This window comes from Kogia breviceps, chromosome 7, assembly GCF_026419965.1.
Source record: "Kogia breviceps isolate mKogBre1 chromosome 7, mKogBre1 haplotype 1, whole genome shotgun sequence".
NCBI classification, from domain to species: Eukaryota; Metazoa; Chordata; class Mammalia; order Artiodactyla; family Physeteridae; genus Kogia; species Kogia breviceps.
Window position 1 is genome coordinate 111515435 of NC_081316.1, and position 12906 is coordinate 111528340.

The 12906-nt window shown below is 50.7% G+C and overlaps 1 protein-coding gene and 1 long non-coding RNA gene across 13 annotated transcripts in view; one reads left to right on the forward strand and one right to left on the reverse strand.

Annotated features, from left to right (window-relative positions):
• The window catches only part of GRAMD1B (GRAM domain containing 1B), a 251804-nt gene that overhangs the window by 136223 nt on the left and 102675 nt on the right, over positions 1-12906 (forward strand). Inside the window, exons 1-2 of one of the 12 annotated variants that reach the window (XM_067039209.1) lie at positions 3914-4035; positions 4643-4686. The exons of 9 other annotated variants lie outside the window; for them this stretch is intronic. Coding sequence is in view for 2 of the 3 variants with exons in the window: in XM_067039212.1 (XP_066895313.1) it covers positions 6917-6998 (82 nt within the window). In the remaining variant the exon portion in view is untranslated. Of the gene's footprint in view, positions 1-3913; positions 4036-4642; positions 4687-6916; positions 7278-12906 lie in introns of those variants that run through there. 2 more of the 12 variants (XM_067039215.1, XM_067039212.1) reach the window with 2 other exon arrangements.
• On the reverse strand, positions 7509-12712 carry LOC136794531 (uncharacterized). The gene is made up of 3 exons (XR_010841481.1): positions 12643-12712; positions 9415-9519; positions 7509-8204 (listed from the first exon to the last, which is right to left on the reverse strand). It is a non-coding gene; the product is annotated as an uncharacterized lncRNA (long non-coding RNA).

Genomic DNA, 12906 nt, shown 5'->3' on the forward strand with positions numbered 1-12906 from the left:
GGAGAGGTCACATGGATGAGGGAAGACAGGAGGTGAACCACCGAATTAAAAAAAGCTCAATGTTTAAGTAGTATTTACTGTGTGCCAGACACAATTCTAAGCCCTTTCCGTATGTTATCACATTTAATCCTCATAGGCGCCGATGAGTTGAGGAATAGCATCGCCTGTCTTACAGATGAGGAAATGGGGGCACAGAGAGGTCAAGTGACATGCCCAAGGTTACACAGGCGGTGGGTAGTTGAGTCCGAATTCAGACCTAAGCAGGATGACCTGAGAGGCAGGCTCTCCATCAGGATCCGCTGCCTCTAAAGGGTTGATGGTCAACGAGCACGAGAGAGGAGACGGCACCTTCCAACCCCTCAGACTCGCGCAGTCCCACGGCAGGATCGTGGGAACCCACACGCTCTGCCCCTGTTCACTTTCACCCTGCCTCCCTCTTTCTGTCTCTTCTCTCAAAAGAAGCTGCCATTTTCTGTGTTCGGGAAGAGAAGACATCGAGTGACCTCTCAAGGTCTGTCGTGCTGGGAGGCCCTCCCTGCTTCATCACTGTCTTTTCAGTTTACAGGCGTCAGTCAGACTCCAGAGAGAAGGGATTTCACCTGTTTGGCAAAAAGGCCCCCGATCTGTGTGTGTGGTCTCAGGGCGGGCGGAGAGATCGCGCTGCACATTTTATAAGCGGTGCAGATGAGGCCGTCCTACTGCCGCTTACTCAGAGAGCTGCACACGCCACGGTGCAGCAGGCAGGGCTGATCCCACCAGGCTTTGAAACAGCCTTGCCTGCTTTCCTGGCAGCGCTTCCCACCCATAGCTGCCAGAGGAAGGGCTTCCTAAGGGTGCAGCGTCGGCCTCTGATCTGTCCTCCGGGAACTGGGGGCCCGGACTCCCCGCCGCAGCTTGACTGGCCCCAGCCCATAGTCACTCTAGCCTCTTTTCAAGCCCTCCCCCCCCCCCCCCGCCACTTTCTTAACTTTATACCTAAGTACAGTGATTAAGGAGTTAGAATATAATACGTAGGGTAAAGTAATTAGTACGAATAATTGCCCTGGAGAGAAAATGGTATGATGATGTTATAAAGGGGCTCCCCTGGCCCCACCCCACCCCCACCCTTTCTCTGCCTGCCTTCCTGTCTGTCTGTCTGTCTTTTCACTAAATGTTAGGCAAAATGGAAGGAGATGATAGCAGTTGTAGAAGAGAGAGCTTCTGGTCTCTAGTTCAGAAGGCAAATGCATGGAATAGAGGAGTGATTTATCCTATGAGGAATCATCTGGATCAGTTTCTTGCTGGGAAGTAGCAGAGGTGCAGATTCGATGGCTACTTAGATACCCTGCATTATCTTTTCTTTCCTTTTTTCCTTCAGTGTCATTCTCTTTTCCACCTTTCTTCCTGGAGTTATCTTTGGACTCTGGGACATAGTCCTCCTCTTCTTTCTCATTAAAGCTTAGCACTGTCCCCCACCTCCCACCCTGCCCCATCTCCTAGGCTGTCTGTTCTATAGCTAATAGCACTCTCTGTGCTGCCTTGAGTTCAGGACATACGAATTGCTTTGTAAAATAGACATGGATGCTTCCGGCGGAGCAGTTCTTCTAAATGCCGTCCTCCGCGTTCACCATCCAGGGCTGTGTGACAGCTGGATGCCCTTAAGAACTGAGCAGGTGAATGTGTTTGGTCATTTGGGAGACTGGGTGGAGTCCCATTAACGTGGGTCCGATTTCTGTGTGAATCTGATGAAACAGAACGTCCTCATTCGTGGGTACTAGCCTTCTGCTGTCCATCTGTTTGTACATTTGACTGTCAGCCCAGGAACAGAGAGGACTGAAGGCCACAGCGATAGCCAGAAGGCACATTCCAGGCCTCTGAGCAGAGCTGACATGTGCGGGTCTGGCACGGCCCTACACCTTTGTTATTTTTGTGGGCGTATGGTGGAATATCGCCACTGCGGTACTAGCAAAGCCTCTTACCCACTTCAAGTTGACTGTATCTGTGACCACAGTTTAGGGCTTATAGAAACCAGGCAATGAGTTAATGAAAAACAATCCGTGGGCCTAAATGATTTTCTGTTATTCTCAGGCCTAAATGATTTTCTGTGGCTCTCATCCTCGTCCTTTTTCATCTAGGTTTATGGAACTTGGAGGCCCTTGTCTGATAGATTTAAGATGGGAAAGGGAAGGGAGAGGTGGTACATTCGGTGTTTATGATGGCTGGAAAATAATGTACCTCCAGGAAGCAGGATACACATCTTTTTTTCCTCCTTAATTTCAATCTTGATGGTTAACCAGTTTGGTCAGGTGTCTTGGTCCACTTTTCTGCTTAAATAAAGCAATCATGAATGAATCTTTGGTGATTCTTTTTAAAGCAGTTTCCATCAGACACGGGAGATTTGCTAAATGTATACAGTAACCTCTAGGCAGGCCTAAGATTTTTTTTTCCCTAGTGTTTGATGGTGTATTTTCTAATTTGCCATCTTCCACAAAAGGGGGGTGCCAAAGGGAAATTGTAAATTCATTGAGGTTTTATGTTGCTTTAGTCTATAGTCATGGGGAGCCAGAGTTGGGCGCAGATTGAGGAGTGGGAAATTTGATAGTGTGACATTTAGTTGAAGGGGATTTGGAGTCAGTGAACATGGGTTTGAGTCCCAGCTCTGCTGTGCTGTCTATGTGACCTTTGGGCAAGGCCCTTCAAGTCTCTGAATCTCAGTTTCATTATCTGCGAAATGGGGGAGACAATACTTACCTCAGCGGATGCCTGTGAGTATCAAATGAGGTAATGGATTTGAAAACAAGTAAATTATGGAGCCCTGTACCAATGGGACTTGCTACTATTATTGTTCCTGCCAGACCCTAGGACGCTGGTCAGATAAACTGGTAGAATTGTTGATGGCGTCATTCTTTTGGAAAACTCTTTCCTTGGTGTGTTGGTTACCTGGCTGCCTGGATTCGTTGTGAAGCCAGGCTTGAACAGAAGCAGGTAATAGAAAGAATGAGGGCCAGTGCAGGTGGTAGTGGAAGAGACCTCATGGTCACTGCCGTCTTTTTTTATTCCCTTATATTTTAGTCTCTCCCTTTAACCCTTGCTTTGCTGGGTTTTCTGTGCTCTGGGAGCCGGATTGGAGGCAGGTGGGGATCAGAAGGTAGGGGGAAAATGAGGGCATCATTTCTCTCGAGCTCACCATCTCTGAGGGAAAATATGTGGAATTGGGGAACAAGCGCTGGGAGACCTTTCTTTGACTCTTTTGATTTTTGCTGGGCCTTGGTTTCCTTCTCTGTTAAAAGGAGCCAAAGCTTTAAGGTCTCATCCACCTGCAACTTTTTGTGGGTCTGAAATCATGGGCTTGAAGGAATGCATGTCCTTAACAGCAAGCCCAGGTTAGCACGTTAGGAGAGCTGACAGGGAGAACTGATGGAAGGTGGTACTTAGGGACCGAGGATATCGACCTGCTTGTCCATTGGGAGAAATATCTAAAGGTTTGAATGTGTCCGATTGAACTCTTTGACGGGAAGGCCGGTGGTCCACCAGAGCACGCAACCTTGTTTCCTTGCTGGTTTCAAGGAGGGGAGTTGCTCTTTTGCCTTCTTGCTGGTGCTGACACTGGCAGACTCACGGAGGAATGGATGTATGCGCTGTGCTTTAAGTAGAGATTCTGCACTTCCCTAGAAATGTGAGCAGACTGTTCCCGCCTTCTTCTAGGGCCCGACATACTCTGACCCCTCTCCCTGGCCGCCCCTGACTGCCACAGCCTATCCCTGGCCGCCCGAGTAAAATGGGCCACAGAGGAAGCGGTAGTCGCTGCAACAGAGCGCCCTGTCCCTGCTGGGCAGGAAACCTAGAGTGATGAATGGGGCCGGATGAAGTCATCCTGCTCCTCCAATCAGGCTGCTCCGAGAGAGCCAGGGGCCTCTGCAGATCCAGCCGGGCTGCCGGCTGCTCTCATGTACCTTTAGACAGAGGCTGTGAGTCTCTGGGAGTGGAGTGGGGGGGGTGTGAACCGCCCGCTCTGGCTCCTGTGTAGGCCTCAGTCACTCTGAATGTTATTGCAAGGTGAGTGGCTTCACCGGGCGCATTCCTCTCCCTCTGCGTTCTCGGCCTTGCCTGGCGGGCTCTGGCTTTGTGGCTCCGGCACCTCCTTGCACAGCACCTTCTGCTTCCATCTGAGCGCCTGTACCTTCTTCTTGAGGTTCTCACGCCCACCTCTGCACCGACCCCCAGCCTTCTCCCCTCCTGCTCCCCCCAGCACTTGCTCAGCACCCGCCAGCCGGCCTCTTCCCACAAGCTCCCCTCTCTCTGACCCCTGGGTACCAGTTGGCCCGGTGATGGGAGGGCAGGGCCTCCACCTCCGCGCGCTCTCCCCCAGCAGGGGGAGCCCTGGCGAGACCCGCACTTGCCTCCTGGGAAGAAGTACCAGGCGAGGGGAGACGCCCCCTGACTCAGCCTGATGTGGGCATCTGTGGGAACACAGGCAGGCCCCTGACTTGCTGGGGACCCCGAGGCCCTTTGCTCTCTCCCCCCCCAGCAGAGGAGGTCCTGGGGCCAAAGCTTAGAAATAGGTCTCTCATTTTCCCCGATCTTCCAGAGGGGTGGTTGGTTCTTTCCGGGTGGACCTTTGTGACTCTGCCTTTTCTCTCTGGATGGTACCGCTGCTCCTTAGGCCAAGCCGAGATCATGGAGCCGGCTGATATGGCGACAGCAAAGGTAGGATGGAAATGCTGCCGGCCGCACTGTGCGTAAGTGGCTTCGCTTGGCAAGTTCTGCCTTTGGTTCACTTTTCCCTGCCCTCCTCTCCCTCAGCCCAGCACTCCGGAGCATCCAGGGGCTGTGTCAGAGTGGAGGGAAACGGTGCGAGACTGAGGGCCTCAGGGGACGGGAGGAAGGCCGGGCCCTCCTGAGCACACCCCTCACCTCTGTGTGCCCGGGAGCCTGGTAGGCGGGGGCGGTGACCTGTAGCTTTGTCTGGGCTGACCCGTGTGTCTGTCTTTCTCGTTAGCTCTGCCTTGGTTTTCCTTTATCTTTATCCCGTCTCTTTTCAGCCGCCCCCTCCCTTATCCTCTCTGTCTTCGTCCTCTGCCTCTTCCCCACACTGCAGTGCTCTCTTAACCCATCTGTGCCATCTCCACACTTGCACCCTCTGTTTGCTTCTCTTCTCTCTCTGCCTGCTGTGTAAGGAATGGGTGGGGTCGGTGTGGGCTGGACAGTCTTGAGAGCAGAGACTGCCTCTCATCCTGCAGCAGATGTTGGCCTTGGGATTGGTGAGGTGGCCTCGGGATTTGGCTCTGAGTGGCAGATGCGGCTGCTGTCCCCTCCCACCGCTCATCTGATGCCCCAATGGAAGTGCGGGTCTGGGCACCTCTAGGGAACCGTGCCCGGGTGCTGTGTCGCCCGCACCCTGTAGGCACGCTAGAGGGCGTCCCTGAGATAGGTTTCTGATGTCTCCTGACTCCTGCTTGCAATTTGAAATTTGTTTTTCTGTGCATTTTTCCAGACAAGGAGCTAGAGCCATTGAGAGTGGATGGGGGAGCCAAGGAGGCTGAGTTTGTAAGCCGCAGCCCCCGTGTACAGGGAGAGAGGCCTGTGGTCCTTCCACAGTATCTCAGTGCTGGGTTTGAGGGCCTTCCTCTCTGGCCAGATGGCAGGGTCTCCTGTCTCTCAAAGATGGAAGACTGCACGAGACTCAGACTTCTGGAGCAGGTTGAGTACCCCATGTGTGTATGGAAGAGAGAATGAGGTAGGAGGTCCAAGCAGCAACCGTGCTGTGGGCAGTAATGTGTTAAAAGTGGTTAGGACACACGTCTCTGGGAATCGCAGAACTGGATTCTCAGCCCCTTTCTCCCACTCCCACATGCTGTGTGATCTGATCCAAGTTACTTAACCTCTCTGGGCTTTCATTGCCTAGTCTGTATAGTGGTGAGAATTACATGCGTATGTTGTTTTTTAACCAGCTTGGGTCTGTCGAATACTTCCTTTTCCTTGCAGAAAGGAGCTAGGGAGAGCAAAACTAAATGAGAACAGGCCTCCCTGGATGCCTGGACCACATCACTCTTCAGTCCCCCCACCCTTCCTCTCTCTTTACCTCCTTCCACAAACATTTGAGTAGCCACACTGAGCATGGCTGGTCAAGGTGCTGTACCCCCCTTGGCCGTGTGCAGTGACAGCCATGGGAGCAAGGCATCTGCAGCTGTGTTTGGGTCCAAAACAGTTTGCTGCAAGCAGTTTGCTGTCTGGCTGTAATGCTGCTTCTGTCCGTGATGTCAAGTGTCATCTCTTGCCAGGCTTACAGACCTGCTAGTCCACTAGCTCTTAAAGTTGTAAGTGGTTTGGGATCAATCAGCTGGCCCTCCAGGGGTGGTGGTGGTGAGTGCTCTGGGAAAGGTGTGCTTTGGGGGCGTCGGGGAGTGATTCTGCAGTTAGTTTGGAGATGTGTGTTTATGTTTCCATTTGCATATGGAGGTAGAAACAGAGTCAGCTTCATTTTTCTCAGGCTCTTGCCATCCCTTTGCCCAGATTGCAGATTATCTGAACAGATTATCTAAAAGAATCAGACCTTGGAGCCGGACCATTCCTGAGGCTAGCATTTGCGTTCAGGACCTTGACCACAGGAGTGAATTTGATTGGTCACAGAAACAGGCGACGTTTAACACCGGCACTGGGATTCCTTTTCTCTCACCTTCTCTGGCCCAAAACTTTCGGAGGGAGTTTAGTTCAGGTGTTTTCAGTCTGGGCCTGTGAACCATTAAGGTCCTTGGATGGACTTTAGGAGAGGGTCCATGAGCCTCTACCACTTGTAGGCAGAATTTTGTATCTGTATTTTTCTGGGAAGAGTATCCATGGCTCTCATCAGATCTCCAGAGGGCTTATGACTCAAAAAAGGTTAAGACTCTTTAACTGATCAAGATGCTGCCATAAAGAGCCTGTTTGCATTTTGCAGCCAGGTACAAAGAAAACCTATACATTGCGGTCGACACACTGACATTGGAGAATGCCGTGCACGAGTAGGAGCCATGGAGTAAAAATTCATAATGTGACTCGCTGGTAACTGATTTAAGATGATGTGGGTATCATTTTTAAAAGTCTAAATACATGTAAATGCATCCCCCTTACCTAATCTTTCCCCTGTTAATACCTGAGGTCCTATTCCCTGGATCCCTTTAGCCCCCAGTGTATTGGGTTCAGTTACCCCCAAATGGAATAGTTTTGGCTGGAGGTGTGGCCACTCTTGATGACAGCCCTGCCTATTTAGACTGTGTTCAGTTCCTGGAGGAGGGCTTTTGGAAGTGTGACTTCCATCTCCTGGAGTCTGGATTATTGCATTGCTGTGGCGCTACTCTTTTTTTTTTTTAAGGTTGCAGTTTCAGACTGGGGCCATCTGATGTCCTGACATGACTGTGTTAAGATAAGTAGATGATAAATTGTGTCCTGAGAGTTTCTTTTTCATCCTTGAGAAGAGAGGTCGGTAAGCATTCATTAATCCATTCACTCAACAAATGTTTATTAAATGCCGCTTACACGCCAGCAGAGATTCAGTGTGGAGGTTTTCGATGAATAACACACGATCCCTGTGAGCAGTTAGCTGCTCGTGGGTTCTTGGGGAAGACAGATGAGTAAACAAATTATGATGGCACAAAGGTAATAAGGGTTGTAATAGAAGTTCGAGTCACCAGGGAAGCACAAAAGAGCTATTAGATGTTGCCTGGGCAGGCATAAGGGCTTTCTAAGGAAGTGACATTTGATTTGAAGCATGGGTGGGAGTTTATCGGGCAGACGAGGCAAGAGAGGTGATCTAGTTATGATTTGGAGCCGGGCATGCCTGGGTTCAAATGCTGGCACTGCCGCTTTCTGGCTCCGTGAACCTGAGCGAGTTTTCCTGGCTTTTCCTAGTCTCAGTTTCTTCCTTGTAAGTGAGGGTGATACCGTCCACCCTACAGGATTGTTGTGAGGGTTAAATGAGATAACCTAGGTAAAATGCCTGCACATCGTAGGGGTTCACTGGACCCTAGCGAAGCAGGAGAGGGGGACAGCGCGCATGTAGCAAAGCCCAGGTCACTGCAAGTACTTGGGCCTGATTGGAGCGCAGGTCGCCTGTGGAGGATGGGAGGCAGATGGTGAAACTGGAGAAGGAGGCAGGAGTTGACACCCTGTGACCGCCTCATCCACGTAGATACCGGGAACAACTGAAGGACTTTAAGATATCCTCGGGTCTGCTTTTGACTCCAAGACTGCAAGGTAGACAGATTGTTAAGATTTTCCTCATTTTGCACCATCTCTGACACTTTATTTTTCACATGTTTGTCTCCCTCCCACTAGACTATAAGCTTTTTAAGGGCAGGGATTGTGCATTTTTGCTTTTTAAGCCACAAAACCCCTAGCGCCTGGCATATTACTAGGTGTATGATAGATGCTCGATAAATATTTGGTGAATGAACAAACAAGTAGGAGAGGGTAAGTACAACCGCAAACCTAAAGATGAGGATTGAAGGGCAGGTAATAACTGATAGCAGGAGACAAACGCTAGTCATAATTAGGGAGCTAGAATTGACATGCCTTTGTGCCTGATTAAATGGGAGGTGGGAGAGGAGGCGTGTAGGGTGAATTCCAGCTGTCTGACTGGGTGGCTTCGTAGCTGGTGGTGCCATCTATTGGGATAGGCACGGGAGGTCAGGGTCAGAAGGAGAGGTCGAGGGACAACGCGGAGTTTCATTGACCCGTGCTGGCTCTGAGGCGCCCACGAGACATCGAGGTGAAGGTGTTCAGGAACAATCGCGAATCTGTATCTGAGGTCAGGGGAGTGGTCAGAGCTGTACACGTGTATATTTGGGAGGCACAGTCTTATCTCCAAGGCATTGTTCAAACAGTCAATCTAGTCAGGACTAGATTAGGTCATTATAAGAAAAAAATTGGAATCGAGTGGGAATGGATGTTAAGTAGACTTATTTTGGTGATCATTTTGCAGTATATACATATATGGAATCATTATGCTGTACTCCCGAAATTACTATAATGTTATGTCAGTTATATCTCAGGTAAAAAAAAAAATAAGAAAGACTAGATTAGGAACCTCTGTGACCTAGATGGCCACCCAAGGACTAGGGAGTTGACAGGAGAAACTTTTCAGATCTCCCATCACAGCAGTTAAGAGGTAGAGGCTCTCCCTATAGTAGAATGTGAGATCTTGGAACTGAGAAGGCCTTCTTCATAGGGGAGTCTGAACTTGTGGATTTTGTAGGGAAGTTGAAAAATGCTGGTGGACTGACACAGAATTGCCAGATATTTATTTCACCTATAAAAGGTAACAACAGAACTAAACTGAACTAAAATATAAAACTACCACCACCATTGTCTGTATTTAGAGAATATTTTAACACAAAATTTAAAAGGATGAATTATCAAAAATTAAAGATTCAGTATCTTTAGTTTTCAGAAACTTACCACGTTGCCCTTATTTTTCTCACTTGTCTGTGGATCCACGTAAAAACTTCATCATGGTACACGCCAGCACTTGGGTGCCCCCGAAGCAGCAGCGGTAGCCGGTGGCTGAGTATGGAAGGACACAGGCGCGTTTACTGAGTGGCTCTGGAACCTGGGCTCTTCCATTTACTCATGTTTATGCCAGTCTCATGTCTGTTGTGACATTAAGAGAATATCGTGGGTATGGGGGCCTGAAACATCTTTGAGCATTTCGTTTGCAGCTTTATGGAGCTGATGAGAAAATATCCTGATGGAGGAAATGAAACTTCAAAATCCACCCCATTAGATACAGCCTACTCCATCCAAATAAACCTGTGTTTATTGGCAGTGATCGTTAGCAGTATGTTCCAAAGGCACTATTTCTGGACACCTGTCATGCAAATAGGAAGTTCTGGTCTCCTTAAAGGATGATGACAAATATTGGATCCTTTTTCTGGCTATAACTCTTTTGAGTTAAGACCATACTAATCGAGAAATGATTATCACAGATTTAATATAGGTTAGCTGACAACATTTACCATTACTCATTAGTTGATTGAAAAGCTGGCATAATGATTACAAACCCATCTTCATTTTGGAAGACAGAAGTACTCTGCCCTTCTGATTAGCTGTGTCTCTCTTATGGGACTTCTTGCTTTAAACTTTATGTTAGAATTATTTAATATAACTACTTAATGCCCATGCCTTGTGTTCCTTATTAGATTACAAGCTTCTAGAGATCAAGGACGATACTGGATGGATCACTGAAATAGCATCTTGGTTTGTCTAGGTCATGAACACATTGAGCTCTCGATAAGTATAGTTATTGTTGAATAAATAAATAAATAGCTGACTGAGCTGACAGAAGTATCACAAAATAAAAATACAGAAATATCCCCGACAAAATAGGAAAAATGAGAAACTTTGTTGAGGTAAAGGAGAAAAAGTAGACCAGGAAGCATAGAAACAGAGCCTCTGGTTCTTGCAGTGGGTAGTGGTGGTCTGTGGACACCGGTTAGGAAGAATCATAATAAGGGTGAAAAGGTGTTGAGCCCTTACGCTATGCCGCGTCACGTGTTGTGTCATTGACTCTCAACAGCTTCATGGATCCTTATCGCCTTTTTATAGACAGAGCCGAGGCGCAGAGAAACGAAGTCAGTCGCTCAAGGTCACACAGCTTGTTCAGTCCGGATTTGAACTCAAGTCTTGTTTCAGAATCCTGTGTTAGACCACAGAGCGCAGCTCTGGGACCGGTGTCAGGCCCCCGTCGGTTCAGAAGGCGGCTTTTCTAGGCTTTGCCCTATCGGCAAACAGCTTCTCTGCCAACACCAGATTCTGGTCTTGGCCTTGGCCTGGAGACTTGCACTGTGAACGTGAGTTAACACTCGATTCAGCTGTATGTTAATGGTAATTCTCACATGTAGCTTAGTTGAGAAGAGAGAAATCTCCACGTGGTGGGAGGAGAGCAGGAAGCAGCTGTCTGTGGATATACGGGCGCTCCCTTCCCGAGAAGACCTGCGTGTTCAGTCACCCCGAATTCCTCCGGAGAATAAACCAGGAGGAGCAGGGGGCGTAATTAGAAATCTGCCTTGTTTCTTCCATCTGGCAGGAGACATGTTTTCTTTTATTACGAATGTAATTAGAATGAGGAGTGAAACCAGGCCGCATGCCCCTCTCCTGTGGGGTGTTTCCTCCGAGGCGTGCTGTCTTTCCTGACAGGAGGGCTTCACGTCCGGAGGCCGCCCTTCTGTCTCTTGGCAGGAGGAGTCGTGATCCAGGGCACACTAATGAAGGAGACCTGAGTCCAGCAGAGGCGTTCGGGAAGCGGGCAGTGATTTTGGAAGGGAAGGGAAAGGTTGGGTAGAGAGGAGGGGGTCGTCTTTGGGATTTCCACTGTCGCAGAGAGTGGGGCCCGGGACACTCCTGTCTCCTTGCATCAAGCCAGGGGGTCTCCGTGGAGAAGGGATGTCCAGCAGTGCTTCAGCAGGCAGGGAGGGAGATGGGAGAGCTCAGCTGGCATCTGTACCCAGGTGGGCAGGGGAGGCAGTTCTCCTGGCCTGGCTGAGAGGGGGAGGTGCCTGGGCTAGAGAGAGCGGGCGCCTTGTGCTTCCTGGGCACAGGGCTTTGCTTTGTAGCTTTCTCGCTCTTTTCACCGACTCCCACCTTATCTCACAGGCTGGGAGTAGGATGAGAACTAGGCCTCCCAGGGCCTCAGTTTCTTCTTCCATCCAGTGTGGTTTAGTAACACCTCACTGGGTTATTATTGTGAGAACCCCAGACACAACGTGTGGGAGGCCAGCTTAAACTCTCGAGCGGACAGACACCCGGTGGAAGCCCTGGCCGCCTCCATCCTGTCTGCCTCCCTCTCCAGTCGACCCTGTCTGTGAAGCCCCTGGGGGCAGGATGAAGCCTACTGGAGCTTGGCTTTGACCTTGTCCGTCCTGTTGGTTTGCCCAAAGGAACCTTCTGGATTAGCAGATTGTGAAGGAGAGGCAAAGACGGATGGGGGAGGTAAGTCTGTCCAGTACCCTGAGCAAATCCGTGGGGTCACGGAGGCAGAAGGAAGCATTCTTCAAATGAACAGAGGCTGCCTTGCTTTCCCCGCAAGCCTCTCAACCCCAGCGGCTTCTGTGGCCTGTGCCGCCCCTCCCTGCCTCTCCCTGCAGTGGCCGCTGGGGCTGGAGGGCGGGGTGTGCGCAGGTCCTGCCACAGGAGGGGTGGGGCTGGCGCAGGTGAAGAGACCAGAAGGCAAGGCCAGTGCCTGCAGCACCGTCACCCCAGAGCCAGTGACTAATAGCGGCAGAGGCTGAGGAGAGGAGAGTGGGGCGGGGGGAGGGGACAGGGAAGTAGTGGGGAGCACCTGATGGGCGCAGCTCCGGCCATCTGCCGTCCCCTCACACAGCCTCTATTGACTGCAGTTGGAATGTGGAAGAGGATTCTGGCTGGAGCCCAGGAGGAGGCTTGTTGTTGAAATGCTCAGGAGGCGGCTCCCTCCCTCGCTAGCTTCCTGACCTCCAAAGTGCTCCTTAAATATACCACTCTGGGCGCCCCGTCGACTCCCCTGCCTGAGCTTGGAGCTCTGATTCCCCAGCGTGTGACTGCGGCACTGCTCTGCCCCAGTTTTGCCAGCTCCCAGAGGCATGCGGCTCTGCCCTGGTACTGCGGCTCTCCTCTCCTTAGGAGCGGGCGCGGAGGGAGGGCAGCACATACCCAAGAACGGGAGAGAAGGCGAGCCTCGGCAGCCACGTTGTCCATCTATTTTCTGCTCCAGATACGCTCCCCGTGACTTCCCAAGGTCAGGAGGAGGCGTGCGCTTCTGGCGTCTGGTGCTGGACAGAGCGGCTGGCGGGGAGGTGGGAGTCATGGGGGCCGAGTCCTCCCGGGGGCTCACAGCTGCTGGGTGTCCCTTGGCTGGGGGCCCTGGGTGTCTGCTTACACGTCACCAGCAGTGTGCTCTGGCTGGAAGACCTCTCT